This window comes from Lates calcarifer, linkage group LG4 (assembly GCF_001640805.2).
Source record: "Lates calcarifer isolate ASB-BC8 linkage group LG4, TLL_Latcal_v3, whole genome shotgun sequence".
Taxonomy (NCBI): domain Eukaryota; kingdom Metazoa; phylum Chordata; class Actinopteri; family Centropomidae; genus Lates; species Lates calcarifer.
The window spans coordinates 11,681,305-11,700,432 of record NC_066836.1 but is presented as its reverse complement, the minus strand read 5'-3'; the positions used below and the strand labels follow the sequence as shown (position 1 = coordinate 11,700,432).

General features: G+C 41.5%; 1 protein-coding gene across 1 annotated transcript in view; it reads right to left on the bottom strand.

Annotated features, from left to right (window-relative positions):
• The window catches only part of cdh2 (cadherin 2, type 1, N-cadherin (neuronal)), a 58,891-nt gene extending 43,143 nt beyond the window's left edge, over window positions 1-15,748 (bottom strand). Inside the window, exons 1-2 of the mRNA XM_018676541.2 lie at window positions 15,395-15,748; window positions 13,550-13,658 (exon numbers count right to left, since the gene is read on the bottom strand). Coding sequence (XP_018532057.1) covers window positions 13,550-13,658; window positions 15,395-15,454 — 169 coding nt within the window. The 5' untranslated portion in view covers window positions 15,455-15,748. The remainder of the gene's footprint in view (window positions 1-13,549; window positions 13,659-15,394) is intronic.
• Between the last annotated feature and the right edge of the window lie 3,380 nt (window positions 15,749-19,128).

Genomic DNA, 19,128 nt, shown 5'->3' with positions numbered 1-19,128 from the left:
ATTTGCTGGCAGCAGCAAGCCCTTTACCAACAAAGGGCCTTTCATATTTCCTGTGAACAGAGACAGAGACTCCCATTAATCCCGGGGGGAGGGCTCATCTCAGGCTTCTCCTCCGCACATAAATTACTCTTCTTATGCCCTTCCTCCCATTACTGCTCAGTGTTTACAGCATAAAGAATAAAGGAAGAAAGTCGATGAGCCAGCCACACATCTTTAAAGTGTTAGGCCACTCTTAAAAACAGTTATGTCGGCGCTAACTCATAACACATGTGCCAACATTTGCTTTGCTCCAAGCCACAGTCAGGAAGCTGTGGCTACCCCACTCTCTGCATCCCTCCTCTCATTCTGTCTCTCTATGTCTCATTTCTGTGTGTCTCTCTCATATGGGAGGAGTGAAAAAGCTCTGCCCAGCTGTCGCACTTTTGAGCAGATGAAACTGCTCTGACGGGCAGAGAACATGCCAATCCCCACTTATCCTGCACAGAATGGAGAATAACAGCGGTGCACAGCTGCCTGTGTACACATGCTTAGACCCCTTGGTGGTCTGGTGGAAAGCATGATAAGCGGCTAAGGAACTGTCGTCTCGCCTGTGTGGCACACTGAGAATGGATTCGTGAGAAGTGGAGGGGAGAGAAAAGGAGATAGGAATGGAAATGGAGAGAGAATGAGAGAGGAAAAGAATAAAAACTCCCACTTATTCATGTGCCCAGTGTCTGGGCCGCCCTCTTTCAAACAGGCACAAATCAATGGTGCAATTGCATTTTCCAAGTGCATTGCAGACGGACCAATAAATGAAGGCCTGGGATCAGAGGATAGACTGAGGAGAGGCTAGACACTGCAACTGGCTGTGGCCAAGTTTCATAGAACGCTGTTCCAGCTGTCAGCAGGGTCCAACACCTACTGCTGCGTGCGCGCATGCACATACACACACACATACATACCTTTTAATGCCTGCAACAGCCCTGCTCATAAGGTGCTCAGTGTGAGAGCGCTTTAGTTGTTAGTTTGTCTTCCATTAAAAGCAACAACGGCCACACCGTTTTCCTGTGAGAATGTGGTGAGTTGTAAATCGTGCAAAAATGTGGATTAATCATTTTTGTAATGGAATGATTTGTCGACCTTATCACTCAGGATGTTCATTTACGCAAATGTAGTTTAGTATCAGCATTCAAACCCTATAAATAATTGGTAATATTGAAGTCTGATGTCATAAAATGAGGCAGCACTGTATGCTTGATTGCACTATGTCTGTAGTTTGAAGTCGCAAAGACAAAAGTAGATTTTATAGTACTCCATCTTGTATCATCAAATATCTATTACAGAAAAGCTACAGATCTCTTCCACACATCAATATGTAACCTACTGCCGGTCATGAATCTTTTCTGTTTAGATTGTTTTTATGTCTACGGAAAAACTCTGAATGCACAACTTCATTATATCCCAATTCAGCAGACAAGAATGTGTGACTATCTTGGCTGTCAAGCAGGAATAAAATTAATATAGAGCATTAAAGCTCATGAATAAATATTCTCTTGCAATAAACTACCCAATCTTTCAACAGATGTATAAAAGAACAATGTGTACCAGTGTTGCCCACTACAGTGGCTCTGAACAGAGTAAGCCTGGTAAATGCAGAACAAAGCCTTATTTGTGTCTTTTGACCTCAGCTCTCCTAGACAACACATTCTTGGTAGGACAGAGGGGAAACATTCAAACGGGTTCACCACAGTTGTTTTTCCGCTATTTATCCAATAAGAGCCCCTTTAAAAGACAAGGTGTGCGTGTGTGTGTGCGCAGAGGGTGGGGGAGCTGCTTTAAACAAACACTAAACACTGAAGAAATAATGCCGTGTCAACCCAATGGTTTATATCCTTGGCAAGCCAGTCACAGCATACTTTGTTTAGGACTGTTCTCAGCAGAAGAGGCTCTTTGTTCACTACTCATAAGATTTCCAAGTTAATCTATTAGTTGATTTTACCACAAAGTCTATCAAAATGTTTCTTCAACTCTATCATCCCTTAAACATCCCAAGAATAGATAACAACTGATGGCTCATTCTCCACAAAACCTGACTCATTGTCTAAAAATTTCTCAGTCAACCTAAACCCTAATGACTAATGAACAACAGAGGCAGCCCTATTCACAGTGACTGTTAATGACTGACAGCTCTATCAACCACTGTCAGGGATTTTAAATTCTATACTAAATCAGAGCACAGCGTGATGAGCATAAACAGGTAACTGGAATTTATGCCCTCATCCATTACTAACACGTGTAACCACAGCAACGCAAGTAAAGACCAAAAACGTTGCCTCCACTACCTTTATGGACTTGATTGCTCAAACAACCAAAAGGTATGATTTTAACCATCACACTGTGACAAACCAACAGTGATTTCATATGCTTTTTTCTCCTGACAAATTTAGTAACTGGAAGGAAAAGTGCTTGGTGTTAAGTGCAGCATTTGGTCCCAGAGCACAAGATTGCCCACAATGGGAGCAACTCCAGTGGAAAGGCGGCGTCTGGGTTGAAAATGTGAGGATGTTACATCTCATCTCTATCTCCATGAATAACTGGTATCTTGCATAAAAAAAAGAGAACTCACACCTCAAAGAGGAAGGAGGAGGGTGTAAAAAAAAAAGAAAAGCTATGTGTATGATGTTGCCGACGTCTAGCTGTCCAATGAGGTTTTGAGTACATGCTGCAGATTTCAAATAAACACAGTAAAATTCAACTGAAAATTTCAAGCGGCCACTTTATTTTTTTCAGTATTTGGTGATCATCCTCTTTTATAGCTGAACTGTGTGTGAACTTCAGATTTAGAGTGACAACCACATTTAGCTGCAGTGTGATCATACCCTAAGTGTATGTTTTCTCCTTCAGCTGGCACCCACTTGTCCACAGTCCCCACTTGAGGTATAAGCTTTTGCGATATGGAGCTTTTTCAGTTCCAAAATAGCCCTCCTGCTTATACGAAAACCCCGCTTACCCACAGGCAAAGATAATGTATATTTTTTCCATTTTGTACATACTGTACATTTCGATAAGTAGCACACCTGAGCAAGTAAATAAGTTCCAGCAGCACACAAGAATGCACTGGATTTAGTCACAGCACTCTCGAGTGCACAGAATTCGCATGCATTAGTCCTTTTACCTCATCCTCTGGCTATCTCGTTGCGAATAAACAAACACTTGAAAAATTCAACAAGCTCCTCTAAATTAATACTACAGAGGATGGTTGAAGCAGCAGTGGTGATTCTGTCTCTGTTCTTGCTATCTAAATGAGGTTATAGCTAAGCCCGCTTGTAATATCTAAGGTAAACGTATGAATGGAACAAATGTACAATATTAAAAATGTCCTTTAAGCTTGACCTCACTGTGGATGTCATCTAATAGCAAAAACACATCTATGGTACAAGTTCTCTGTTGTCTATTTCTTATTTCCATTGGGATGTGATTGTGGTCCTATGTACAAACAATGCATCAGGCAGAGATAAGCTTCTCCAGAGTCAATAAAAATGGTTTTAGTTGAACCCCATAAGGGACCGTGTATGATTATATACACAAGTAGTGGAGCTGGAAAAATAACATCATACCATGTTGATCCAATATAAATGCATGCCTCCCTTGCCTCCCACCAGGTTTTACAGACTGGGAGCTCTGAGGGAGGACAGGGCTGAAATAACATGCGCTCAATCTTCTCTATCCATGGCTCTGTTTCTCCACAGTCCACACTACTTTCTTTACATGCTTCATTTTATTCTAATGGTTTCTCTTCCTCCTTTGTCTTACAGCTACAAATGTGCAAGTAAATCACAAGCAAAGATCCACAAAGACAAAAAGATTTGTGACTTAAATAAAACTGTGATGTCTGCCTTGAAGTTCAAATCGCATTTGCAAAAAAAAAAAAAAAAAACAACTTTGATTGAGTGATTCTGAATCCACAAAATCCTTCATCTGGTAATGATGACCTCAGTTCAAGATGTGCTGCTGTAATGCTTTTCGTGCTCCAAGTGTTAATCCTTCAGGCAGTTCACACATTGCACCCTGATCGCTCCCAGACACATTTAAGGCAGCATTATGATTCAGTGCAACTCCTGCTGTATGAGCTCTCAGTTTCTACTTTGACAGAAGACAATTGGTCAAATGGTATAAAAAAGTAATGATTTAAATGAAAGAGAAAACTGTAGAATAAAGTTGCCCCCTAGGTTTGATTCCAAGCCCGGATCCTTAATAAGCCCAATTCATTTTCCTCCTGGGTCTGGCTCCCTCTATCACTAGTGACAGGCGTGAAAGGTCAATAACCTTGGCTCATAGCCCTCATATGGTTAGCAACGCTATAAATTAATGGTTGAGGCCGTTATTCCAAACTCTTCAAGTCAGCCGATGGAAGCTTATCTTCTACAAAGGTCACGGTGCTTGGAACACTTAGTGTGAGAGTGAGGGGTTGACAAAGGACCTATATAAGATAGAGTGTATTGCACCCAATCTTATATTGGAATCAGATTAAAGGCAGCTGGGAAGCTGCATTTGAAAACCTGTGTTATGGTTGTTGAGCATACTATGTGCATAGTATGAAATATTATGAAATAAAACACAAAGATTTCTTTCAGGTTTAAAGAATAATAAAAAAAGATTCTATATTAACATTGAGTCAAATAATGCTCTGTTATGTGGAAATTTGCTTAATTTGCTTTATTTGTTTAGGTTGAAACTTATAGTAATGGTGACTAGAAAGGAGCAGCACGTGGAAAATGTAATGCAATGCATTGATCCTGCAAAAAGTACTACCTTGAAAGTTTTTGTTGAGACCTTTTCTCCAAACAGCAAGAGATTAGAACCTGCAGGCAGCAGGGATTTTCTGTTGGTTATTATGGCCTTGATCGTATCATAATTTTGAATAAATCTGTGGCATTACCTTCCAGTACTGCAATGATGATTTGCTTGCAATGTGCTTTTGGTTGCCATTATTATCTTTAAGTCTAAAAAAAACTTCTGCAGAAGTATGTGACCTTTATTTGGGTATGAAAATGTTGATGCACCAGCTTGGATAAATTTATTTCCTCCTGCTAACAATCCTTTTTTCTGACTCATTCTGATCTCAATTTATGATTTAGGGAGAAATTAAGTGTGTTTGGCTTAATGCAACTGATCTCCTGCTAATCCTAAACCAGCAGAGTCACTGTCATCTATATGAATGAGATTTCAGAATTACAGATATAAATATTGATTTTAATACAATTAATCTTGCACCTCTAGTGGACACCTGCTCCAAGCCAAGCTCACAACCTCACACAAGCAGATTGTACCTTCCTGGGATAAAATGGCAGAGAGCCTTTTGAAGAGCTTTAAATATCTAGCCAGATAAAAAGACCAGATATTTTATTCAGGACTTGGAACAAACTAAACATAAAAAAAGCAGAGAATATCGGACTTTGATTTGACAAGAGCCTGTTGGGATGTCCGTGCTGCTCTAACTTTTGCTAGCTTTTGAAAAATGGTTTGCTAAGCTGTAAAAGCTGATTATGTATAAATATTGTTGTGAGGTCTGTAATGGAGTCTTGTTGGCACTTAGATTTCAGATATCTCTTGGTTTAGTCACTTCTAGCAACTGATAATCAAACCTTTGGATTATTTCCAAAATCTGGTTCATTGCGCTCACATTGAGACAGAAAGTCATTTACCACAAGAAAAAATCAAAAATGTAATATTCAAACTGTTATGCCACGTACCTTTGTCTTAGCCATTTGCCTAACACACAAGGATATTTTATACAAGTCAGACACAACATGTTTGGAGAAATTAGCAGACCCTCAGTTTGTAGCAGCAGTTATATCCTTCAGTGAGAATCTACCTCCCTCCAGCCCCTATCCTGCTGAGCAGGCAGTGCTACAGGAAATAAAGTGGCAACATGCTGCACGCTCTTTAATGCCTCAGTAAATATCGACAGAGGAAGAGATAAAATAAACTCAGACAACACAGGCCGCAGAGCGCTATGTTGCTTACTGCCATAGTGTGCGCTCAAATGGAGACTCGAAAATTGCTGCAGGTCAATCATAATATCTATGTGGTGATGGCAGACACTGGTGTCAGCAAGGCCGAGTAATAGTAGATCACTTGAGACAAGTAATATGGTGGGCTACCTATGGTTATCTGATGAGCCAACACTTTGGGGTAGGGTGGGGGTAATGTTACCAATCACCAATCTTTGCCATAAGTAAAAGTAATGATGTTCTTTATTTTGAAAGACAAGCAAAAAATAGGAATAACTGTTGCCCTGGGGTGCCTGGAATGATATGATCAATCAATAGCAAATGGGGATGCTTTATTCATTTCCTATCTCTTGTATCCTCTCATAAGGAGATATCAAAAAAACCCCACATGCTTCACAAAACCTTAGACAGCCATCTATCAAAAATATTATTAACATCACTAAAATTGCACATCACACTCATGGCTGAAGCCATGAAGCAACCCAGATCACTGCAAGAAACAAGGGCTAAATGCTTCACTACTGCCCTTGCTTTACTCAATTAAGACACATCAATCATAATGTAGAGCCAAGGGAGCTCCTCCACCTTAAAGCTCACGTGTGACGGAGGGGGAAGGGGACGACGAGGAGGAAAGCGGTGGAGGTGATAGAGGGTTGGATAAAAGGAAGAAGCATGGAGAATGTCACTGGATACGAGCAAGTGACTCATCAGAGGCTAGTGTCCAGAGAAGAGCTGGTGCGTTGAAATTGAAGCCTCTGCCGGAAAACAATAGTTGGCGTGGCCCGCAGGAGGTAGACGTCTATTCCCAGGCAGGATATTGGCCTTTGTGAACATGGCTACACTATCTGGGTCAATTAACGTGTCCCTGCTTCAAATTTCTCTTTTGTTATCAGAGGAATAATAGTGTGCCAATTCATGTAGCCTCCTGAACGCAGCGTGAGGTTTGAAAATGTGAGCTATGTGTGTCATTTGTATACAGAAAAAACACGGGCCTAGTTCTGTTTCTATTTTCTACATTTGCTCAAACTCTCATTAATATATTCATTTGAGTATTAGCTTCCCTCTTTGACCCTGTGCACAAAGACGCTGCGTCTGCCTCCTGTCTGTCGTTCACAGCTACGTGAGACAGGTAATGCTGGAGAATCTACACTGGGGCAGTGAGTGAATGCACTCTTGTCTAAATGCAACAAAGCTGAAGCTAAATGTATTGCCCCACTAACAAAAGATTTGAGAAAGTAGCGGGGGAATGGGAGTGGCTTCCCCTCACATGCCTGCTGATGGAAAATGTGAAGACAAGCCTCTATGCTCTCATCTAGCTTAACATAATGAGAAAAACAAGCACGGCAGAGAGTCAAACTGGGCAAAAATCGAACACCCGTGTTGCACAATAAACAGCTGACGCAACACGGCAAACAGCGCTTTCTTTGTAGAGACAGGATCTGTGGAAGAGATATAGAGTTGTTTGCTCTACCAACCAAAAAAGACTGTCCCACAGAAGAAAAATGGCACTGAAATCCACAAATCAGTCCCTAGAAAAGAAAACAATTCACTCCATAGTGCTGATGTATTGTCTTCTAGGTGCAAGCTGGCATTTTCGTTTCCACACTGGTTCTAGCGTTTCACTTGTGAAAAATAACACTAGCCCAGTTATATGGAGGCATATATGCAGAAAGCCAGGTCAATACGGCTATTTATACATGGCCTCATTACATAGTGGGGTCATCTTATGCGCTTCCTGGGTGTTCTTTCGTATTAAATAAAACACATCAGAACCAAGTGCCAAGCGTGCCACGCCACAGTCACTGAGAATGACTCCTCCTTCCTTCCATGTAGGGACCAACTACAAACCAGGAGGGATTGTTTTTGAAGAACACATTTATCTTTTCTCTTTTGACAGTCTTTCAGATGGAAGCACACATACATTTTAAAACCTAAGCAATACGGCATCATGAATGGAGGAGACCAGGTGCAGTTTAGATCCAGATAACCTATAAACCCCCCCTTTTAACCTTCACATGGCTGTGTGAGGGAGCAATACAGTGAAAGGTCTCCATTCACTGCAGGTAATAGTAGACAATGAAAATTTGATTTGGAAAATGTAGTTACACACAACCTTTTGAGAGACAAATAACTAACATTTAACTAGTCACAGTCAGATTAAATAGCTTGGTCGGGCTGCTCATTTTCTGTCAAATCTTGTTGTTGTGTTGATTGCTGGTTATAGAAGTCTCTGTTACATTTGTCCACCACCACCACTGAGAACTGTCTGGGTAGAACAATCTAATTATATGCCAAGGACAAATCCCCCCCTCCCACACACACACACACACACACACACACACACACACACACACAGATGAGAGAGGGACACCTTAACTGCTGCCCAATGTCAGAGGCACACAGTTAGGTGCCAATAGCGCAGGGCAGGGCCTGTAGCTGATAAGAACGATATGAACAGAGGTGATGAGAAGCCACTGGGGCAACGTCAGACCTCCACAAAATACTTTATCTACATTTTCGCATTGCACAAGTACTTGTTTTCCTACTTTAGTTTGGTTAAGAACTTAGAGCCTTAAAAAGGTCAGACATAAATAAAATATGTCCCATCCTGTCATGCCACCCAGCAGCTTCAGAAAGCACATCCACAAATTAGCGACAGATGGGTGCACTTGCTCTAATACGCCGACATTATTATTATTTCATTTTATGATATAGCCTTAGGACTGCAACAGAGCCGTGATCTTCTGACAAATGGCTACAGCAGCCCTACCACCAAGCAATAGCAGTCGACTAACTCTGCTTCCTTGCTATATTGTCGGCAAACCACATCAAAGGTTACTTTCCGAAACCATATACTGCCAAGATTCAATCTGTTGTCACAATATGTGGTGGTTATCTAGGCCATGGTGCTCCCAGGAAAAGGGGGGAAAAAAAGACACAGTGACGGGAGATGAAAATAAATTTATGCAGGCTGATAACAATAAAGAATAAAACAAATTCAGCCCCAACCTGCCAGTGATGCTTTAGCTGGGAATTGGAGCGCAGCCTTCATTACAACATATTGATCACAGCAAACAAAGACCCTGGATTCATTGATCCACTTCCAGAAAAAAAGAGGGTAGGGTGGGGGGTGCGGGGGGGCAATAGACTGCTAAGAACAAACTTACAGCGAAACAGCTGCCTTAGCTTGAGGAAAAAAAAAAAGATGGGAGATGGAGTTTGAGCTGCACCTAAAAGAGATGGATGGTCAGGGGAGGGGGTGCTCTTGATGTCTCACAGTGATAAAGAGAATATGTGAAATGTGCATAACCCCCCCTATACTATTAAAAGGAAAGAGTTTCACTGTGTCTCGTGTTGCTCTTCATTTTTCTCATCTGCTGTATGATGGCTCCTCTGTGCTTATGGATCTCATCTCGAGCAGGGATTTGAATATTAAGAAAGTCATGTTTGACTATTGAATTATTCAGCACTGGCACAGACATCAATGCAGACCTCATATACCTCAAACACAAAGATCTCCATAGCAGACATTCTTTTTCTGACACCACGGGCTTTGGCAAATACCCTTTTTCAAGCTATTTCTCACTGAACATTTCAATAAACAACAGAGCTGTATAAAACTGAAATTCAGCAATGTTCAAGAGACAGTCCAGTCCTTGGCATACCACAAGGGTCACAATGGGTGTTCACTGTCCATCATGCTGTTGAAGGAAAAATACTACGAAGATTGCTATTCGGGCTGCCTGAAAACATAGTTTTGTAAAATTTGGCTTTGTCTCTTTCTCCAAGTGATGAACGATCAACTTCATAGGTCAGAACAACATGAGGTAGGGGTGCCGTGCATTTGTGGCTTCCCTGGTGATGGGTCGGGACCTCTGTGGCTGGTGTTCCATTCATCTACACCTCACCAGGAAAACCAACCCCCACCAGCCTCATTCCCAATCTGTGAGCAGGAAAAAGGGGTTGAGTATGCTTCTGAGCACTTGGCCCAGTTTACAGGAGAGGGTCGAGCAGGGTCACGTCTCACCAAACACTGGGGCCCCTTAAACACATGTGAGTGGCCCCAGCTGTACCCAGGGCCATCAGAATCTTAACAGAGCGCAGAGAACCACAACAACATTAAAAATGGGCTCACTCAGTGCTCAAGTTTTAGGTTTCACGAATACAATGTTTTTCTTGTCAAAAAGGGAGAAATTTGGTTTGTTTAAAAGATTTGCCTTAAACAAACACTGTGCAGAGAAGTAATTATGCCTAATGATAGATTAACTGAAAATTCTGAGATATATTTAGTCCATGCGCGCTTTCCACTTTGTGTTCTTACTGTGACGTTGACACTAATTGTTTCAATCACATTATTAAACTGGTCAACTGTAAACCCCCACCCCCTCCATCCCGCAAATGCTTCTCTGGAGTCAGCTCACTGGACCCTCTTGACACGCTCACGTTCAAAAGCACTTGAACCAAGGCTAAAAGCAGACTATAAACATACATCTCTTTCATCACCAGAGCTCGCATAATTGTCAAGAAAAGAAATAAAACACAGGGCTGGGGGGGGGGAGAAAAATGAAAGCAGAATAGAAGGTTGGGGGTAGGGACGGAAGAACAGCAGCATAAGAGAGTGTATTAAGCTCAATTAGGCTTTTGGGCTTTTCATTAACCCAGTTTTTAGGGAGGGAAACCTCTGCTGAATAATGCTCTGACTGACTCACTTTGCAACCCCGCTTTAAAGGCCTCATCTGGAAAAAAAAAACCTGCACAATGTGTGTCAGCTCTCCAAAGCCACCAGAATTCTATTAGACACCCTGGGGCAAACCACCCGTGGCTGCAGTCTACCTGAAATTAAATGCAATTTAGTAAAACAAGTGACTTTATCAAGCAACCAAACAAGATAAGAGGAACAAGGGACAAAAAAAGACTTAGCTGCTTTCATCTGTATGATGGTCTGATAACAAATGACGATGTTCGGGTCGTTTCTCTTTCTTTCTTCACTATCAGGCTAGAGGAAATACTGCAACCTTAAAAGCAAGGTCACACAGAGCCCAGAGGGTAGACAGTGGGTAACCTCCTAAGCCTGACGTGGTTTTGCATCTGCAAACAATAAGCGTAACCTCCCTTTAATGGATCATTGGGAAGGAGTTCTCATAGAAGAATAATTATCCTTCCTGGCTTTCTTCTCAGCTGCTCTGCCTAGCGACTTTGAAGAAATGCATTTTAGCAAATCTATTGCAAATCAATGGGGCATCACTTGGCCAGCTAACAGTTAAAGTCTAGTTTATGCCCCCAGGAATGTGATTAAATCTTACAATCAAATAGCTATGTTAACTGGCTGGCCACAATTGCCATCATCAAATCCACAGGATGTCTTTAACTTGGCGCATACAATGTCAGCTGTTTACATGTAAACTGTTCCCATTTCCAGGTTTTACAGGCCTCAGGATGTGTATTCTCTTAATCAATAGCAAGGAAGAGACTGCAATTAGATGCGACAAAGATATCCAACAGCCCACCCCCAACAGTGTGTCTCATGCATATCGGGGGTCAAAAGCAATACAATATAATGGCAAGGGAGTCATATTACTGACACCTTACACAGTCTACTGATAATATTACACTGATACTCAGGCAGATCTTATTTCAAATCATCTAATAACCCCAACAGACAACTGGTGACCACTCAACAAATAATTTAAGGAGAAGCTTCTGCATACTGGAATTAGCCACTTGGTTATTTATAACATGACAAAGCCTATGTGTTCAGTTCTAACACGTTCAGGCCTTCAGGTATATCTAGTAAAATGACTCCCAATAAGATTCACTCAATGCCTTTTCATTCACTATTCAAGGGAACAACTGACCGAGTTAATGAGATACCAGGAAATGTGAAGTATTAGCATGCTACATGCAGCTACAGAAGAATCAGTTTGAAAAAAAACCCCTTTGCCCCAGGTCAAAAACAATATTCTTAACCAGCATGGTGAAAGCAAAGTTGAAAAACTTTAGGTATACTCTGCACACTGTGGGGGCTTTGTCTTTCAAAACATGCCACAGGAGCTTTTCATTAGAGAATGCAGTTTCATTAACATCATCCCACGCTGCTGAGCCCTGCTGCATTACAATGACACAGGAGTGCCCCTCTCTGTCAAGGAAATCTCCACAGAGCAACAGCTCACTGGGGGGAGGGGAAAGCAGAGAGAAAAGAGGAGAGGGGGGTAGTAGCGTGCATGGGGGGGGGGCAAACAAAAGGGAACCTGATTACCCCTGGTCACGGCTCATCCACAAGCCAACACAGGGAAATCCATCACCTGCAGGATCAAACGGAAACTTGTGCACAAGGTAAAGCCCAGTGAAAGCTGTACCCACCCATCTAAGCACTCTCTTCCCTCTCTCCTTTTCTTCCCCCGTCACTGCTACCTCCCCCCTCCACCTCCCTGACTCACACCAACGGCAACGTGCAAGTTTTAGGCACACACTGTGAAATCCAACACAAGTGAGAATGTTTTCTGGTCCAAATGACCTCAAGGCTCTAACCTCTCTAATGGCACACTGGTGATATATTCCACTTTTTATTACCGTCTGTAGGCCTGCATACCGTTTCACGGTAGCTGCATCCTCATTTTGCCAATATTTAACTCCAAAGAGGCAGTATTGGTCATGCCTGCTGCAGTGTAATGGACTACTGCAAAGAAAATCATTATTTTTCACTTTCTTGTTTGCACCAGGTTAGATGTTAGAAATAAATAAACCCCAGCTGGGTTTCCGACAGAAGGACTATTGCTATGACAAACATTTTCAAAGATACTTAAATGGCTGTTATTACTGCCATTGAGTGGGCTTAGCAGTGTAACACTGCAATTGGGTGCTTTACCATAGGATTCTAACAAGAACCTCTAGGCATAAACGTGTTTAAAGTGAGAGAAACAAGCACCCACTGCATACGGTTTAAATCTGTACTGAAGTGATGTTAAATTAGGACAAGACAAATGCATAATCATGGCATATGATAATGGAAATAATTCAATTCACCAGCGCTAGGCATGAAATGTTTAATAGCTAGGTTATTTGCTTGATTAAAGTTGCATAAGTATTCAAATCTGTGTGTAATTGATTTTTATTCATCGCAACAAGAAGTGTCCCCAGTGCAATCAACAAAGTTTTCCTACTTTTAATGACAAAGGCAGCAGTTAATTTTCATCTCAACTGAATGCAAATTGCAAAAGCAGAAACTGTTTAGCTGTGATGTATGATCTAGCATTTAAGTAAAAATCTGCTTATGTTTGTGTCTGCTTTGAAAGAGAAAACAGCATGTAAGCAAGGACAAGAGCTGTATAAATCTAAACCACATTTGAGCTGGTTTACAAGGCAAACTACACGACTTGCAATACCACACAGCTACACCGAAGCTAATTGTTTAAATATGTCAGGCTTGTTCTGATCCTCCCTGAAATGTAACACATGGGGGCAAGCACGCACACGCCGACACATACGCACACTCAATCAAACGCAGACATAACAAGAATCCACCACGGAAACAGCAGTAGGAATATTTCGCCACTCACCATTGAAAAGGGGCTGTCCTTTCTCTGTGATATCTGGCACCACAACCTTGTATACATCTTCAGAGAAGCCTGGCTTGCATGGTGCGGTGCCCCTGCCCTCTGCTGCAATCTGTGATGGTGGGAAGAGATGGAGAAAGAGAGAGAGGTGGGGGTGCAAAATGAGTCATAAATCAACCTCCAAAAATGCACTCTGTTGCCTCCAAAAAACCTCTTGGTCACGTTCTGAAGCCCCAACAGTTGTACAAAAGCATCTGTTGTTTTTATAGCAGGGACTGCAATTAGGATAATGAGGCCAAAAGGGTTAAGCATTAGCCAAAAAGCATGGCTAGGCAAGAACAAGCTCCATTTGTCCCCCTGGTGGGGCCCAGGCACAGGGTAGGGTTATAACCAGCGTTCTTGGTCGGCCCCTCTGATCAACACACCACTCTGGACAAACACTCCACTTTGAAGTGGCAGGAACAAGGGAATAAAAAGTAAATGCTAACGATCCACTGTTGTGGGAATCAACATCTATGTGTGAATGTCTGAATAAACGAGAAATAACAACTGCTGATGTCTAAAGAAACTGGTGTGACTGTGATCAATACAGTGCTTTTTTGTCACCTTTTGAAGAAGATAACTCTTTTCTTAGGGTGTCAACACAAAAGATCTAAGGAATAACAGGGATGTTGCAAAGGAAAAAAAACTGTTAATCACTGGGGCTGGTGTTTCCATAAAGCATGAATCTAGCAGGAAAGAAAGAAATCACTGACAGTGAGAAATCACAGACAAGAGCATAACTGAGGAAAATGCTCTGGTGTCCGGGCATGTCCAAATATACTCCATCACACAACCTCAGCATTGATTCAGCTCTCAGGAACAGAGAGACCTGGCCCTATTGCTTTGCATGCTCTCTCAAAAGAATGTAAAACGAGAGGAGTCCTGCTGAAAAAGAGCATTGTGGGTATCCGTGCCACTTGCCATTCTTAATCAGAGGAATTTAAATGGAAAATGCTTGCAGAGGGGAGGGGGTGGAAGAGCTAGAATTCTAGCATGTTACAACAATGGCACCAGGATGTACAATATTATGGTTTTAAGTGTTAAAACACAAGCCAATCCTTCACATAATCTTATTTCAGCTGCCAAAACTGCATTATTTAAGTATGTGGCTGCCATTCTCTGTTGCTCAGGGGACACAGTTTTAACAAAGTAGCCACATACTCAAGAAAACAAATGGTCTCCACAAAAACACTCCACTACATCGACAGTTTCCATCCTTCGGGTTGGACAACAATCATTATCCCATCACTGCTACATGTACTTAGGCTATACATAACATATACTACCACAATAATTTACAGTAGGCTACTTTTCATTGTTGCTCGTAACGCAATTTTACCAGAGAGGTAATTAACTCGCCGGGGGACAGGGACACGCTGCAGCAATCTACATAAATATTAAACCTAAACTAAATATAACCAAGTGAGAACTAGGTTAATATGGGCCTGTGTGAGCCAACTTCCACACAATAAAAGATTCAGCTATATGAACTTAAATTAGGCTACGTCATTGCAAATTTGAATTTAAATGTGCGCAATTTTCCACAACACTGCGTCGCGTGAGCGTTTAATAAAAAAAAGAACCGTTAGCTGAAAAGATTACAATTCGTGCTGGACCTACTTTCTCGTGATTTTTTTGGTTACATACATAGCGCTGCTTTACAAACTGCACGCCATGTAAAGTGCCCGTCGTGAGGCTAGCGGCTCGACCGGGCTCGTAACTCAACAAACAGCATCGCCGCAGCAAAACAAGCACCTCAACTGTCCGGTGTAACTCCGCCCGAGAACGGCTCTGATGTTACATTACCTGCAGTCCTGCCAAGACCGCCAGCAGAAGCAGACCGCTGCCCTCGTGTAGTGAGTACATTGGTACGCCCGTTGACTGTTTTAATTTCCCACTTCGGAATCCGTGTAAAAGAAAAAAAAAGAAAAGGAACGATAGAAAATTTAAAAAATAAAAAAAAGAATATTTCCTGTGGCTCAAGTGTGGCCGCGGTGGAAAAAAAAACCGTCCCTCTACGACAAAGGCAGGAGCAGCAGTGGCAGCAGGAGCGGTGGCGGCAGCATGTAGCAGCCTCCTCCTCTATCTATCCAGTCAGTACTGAGGGAGAGCAGTGCCTGGTACTGAGGCTGCTGCTCCCTCCCATCCAGTCCAACACAAAAACAAAAAGAGCCCCGGCCACTAGTCTATAAACCGCCCATTCTCACTGTCTCTCCCTACTGGCCACACTGCCAATTTCACTGCTGGGACGGACCATGGTCCCTTATGTTAACCATTATCCCAAATGACTGAGTATTATAATATTCTCACACAATAGTTATGTTTATTCTCAGTGTGGGCTAGTAAGTGCAGGGTTTATAGTGGCTTTAAATTATGGCATCTTACATTATGGTATATATTTTTCTATTGTCCTTCCTGTTGCCTATTATCTTTGATGTGTGAAGTATTTTATGATGATGATAAGTAAATGCAAAACTGCTGACAGGGCTTTAGTATCCTGATTAGTAATACCCACACAATGCAATTATGATATGACTCATACACAATATAAGCTATCTTTCCAGTCAAAATTAAATGACTTTACTGTTACTTACTTACTGCGAGAGAAAACGCCTTATCAGTTCTGATTACAACAATACCCTGCAGTAGTTTCCAACCTTTTAAAGTCAGTTTGAGGTCACCATTTATTTGCTTATTGTCTGGTTTCACTTTACATGCACATTATATTTAAATGAGACTCTCACCCAAGACTGCCATAAATACAAAGACAAATGATCAAAACACACATTTCCTGTATGTAAATATCTTTCAGCTTGAATAAATTTCACCATAGCATACACTAGTTTGTTTATAAGTACCGGAAATTATTAGGCTATCGAATGGTAGCGTGTTATTTTGGATCATGATACACTGAGTTGTATGTACATCCATGGCTCTGTGTATTAGCATACATTAGTTAACATATATTAGCTCCAGACTCTGCTGAGGAAAATGATTTTTAAATGCCATGGGCGTCAGGTAGTTCAGGATTCAGTCAGTTGTCTCTCAGCTCGCATAAAGAGCCCAGACTCTATTGATCATTAGGTGGGAGATTTTGATCACATTGCCTCTAGATAGTTGCTGTTTACTGCATGTTTGATCTTAAGGATTATTAATTGTCAATGCTTTGGTGCTAAATCTGCATGTGTGTGTAGTGTTTCCCCGTCTCTCTCTCTCTCACGCATGCACACACACACAAAATCATATTCAAGCAGCCTCATCACTCATCACTGTTCCACAATTGACTCGATCACTTTTTTGAATTTTGCATTCTATTCATTCATCTTCACTTAAGCCTAGAATTTGTAAGTAAAGCTTTTTTTTTTCATGTCCCATTAAAATATGCAATGAATAATTCCCTTACATTATCTTCTCATGTGATACAGCCTGATGAAGGTTAAATTACCTCGGCTGTGCTGCTGACACCTAATTAACTATCAAGAGATGGCTCTATGGAATAGATTTCATCTGTGATACAGAGATATTTCAGCTTGGAAGATGAGGAAAAACACTTATTCCACCTCCAATAATAAACAAGAGCTGACTTTTGGTTCAACTCCTCCTGGGCAATCTGTTGTTTTCCAAGTTATTGGCGTTTTGAGGTGCAGGCAAGTATGTGATGGGAGTGATGCAGCTCCCCTCCTCCTACAAATCAAACCATCCGCCCCTGAGAGTGTGTTGTAATCCTAAACAAACAGTAAGCACTATCACATCCCACTTACAGCCTGCACACACATAGGCAGGAAGAGAGGGGCTGAACAGTTTTTGAAAGCACTCGCTTTTTGTGATAAGTGACTCATGTCACTTCACACTTCTGTCATTGATTAGCACGCCTGATCATCCATGTTTTAAAATAATTAGGCTCTCTCTTTGGTGGGATAGGGACGCAAAACAAAAGAAAAAAGAAAGTGCAACAAAATTAAGATAACGCACTCCATTAAAAGAACTCCACTGTGGTCATGGTTTCCTCACAGCTATTACAGAACATGACAAAATCATGTTTTTACTAAAGGCAGTCAGATTTCATTGTACACTTCTTTTGTTTGCTGTGGCAGAATTGGGCAAGAGATCAAATTAAATGACCTGTTGATAATTAATATTGCGTTTTGTACAAATTGTTAAATTTATGTAATCTAATCTAATTGAGAGTGGGATCAAAATGCTCCATCTCTTTGATTAATGCAGAGGCGGTTATCTTTCATCAGTACTCGTCCTCGCAGGGAGGGGAGGAGGCGTTAGTGGGAATCCAATTTGGACTTTGTGCATTCAATCAAACAATATCATGTTGCACAATTCATAAAACCAGTCTGATGCCCCCGTGAACTCTGCTGTGCAGCATATACCTGACTTTGGCATGGTCTAGAATGTGCAATCAAAGGAGAAATTTACCATCAAGGTCGCTTTGCAGTCTGTGATTAATATATTCTCAGGCCTGCGCTGTCTGTGTGTAGACAGATAACAATGTTTTGCAGGCATGCGTGAGGCAGCCGTATGATGCATGTTGGTTGCCGTGCTGACACTGCGGTTGACTCGCCTAAGCGCAGGTGTCTGAGGGGCTCTTGGCCTGGAGGAGCCCTTGATTCTCAAGCCTTTAACTTTGTACAATTGGATGCAGTGTGGGGCATTGTGGTGCGGTGGCCTTGATGGCACTGGAAGAAAAATGGACGAGGTCAGCAGCACTTTCACATCCGCGGCACTTCTTCGTGCTGACTTTGTGTTGATACAGGGAATATCATACAGTTCACCTGCTGCTCCCTCACGCTGTAATGCAGAGCTCAGTCATTTCTACTCAAAGCCAAATATAGATGATAATATTCAGTGACACACATCCATACAGCCTATTTGTGTCAAATTTATTGGCTGCTTATGTAAATTGACAGAGACAGAGATGAAATATTTTAAACATTCAGTCATTAAGGGACAATGTATTCTCCTCTGGTATAAAAACACATATTTTGACCTTCCATAACAGTTGGCTAATTACCTTGTCATTGCCAAACCCTCGCATGTCAAAGGTTGCTTTGGAACAAATTAGTCAGTGCAAAGGAGCAACCTAGAAGCATCGAAGCCATTATCAATTCCAATCAAGCTTCATTGTGATGCATTCAATAAAGGATCTCTAAGGACCACAGTAATGCTCTGATTATTCTCCTCTAATGCCAAATTGGCTCATTCAGTCTTTTATATCATTCAAACAATGGAGCCAAATAGAGTTGTATGTATTATGTATTAGGATGCGCACACACATATATGTGAAAATGTATGGTGTGTATTTATATTGTCTATATGTAAATCTTATGCATTTGTGTTTATGTATTTTATAGCAAAGTCAGAGAATGTCATCTTCCAGAAATATAATGCATGACATGTTTTAGACATAAAATATTGCATGATTACTTTTTTTGCAACCTTAAAAGAGATCTGATTATATTGTGTTGTATGCAAAGTGACAAACAGTGACAAAGACATGCAGGAACGTTTCCGCTGAGCATTTTCTCTGT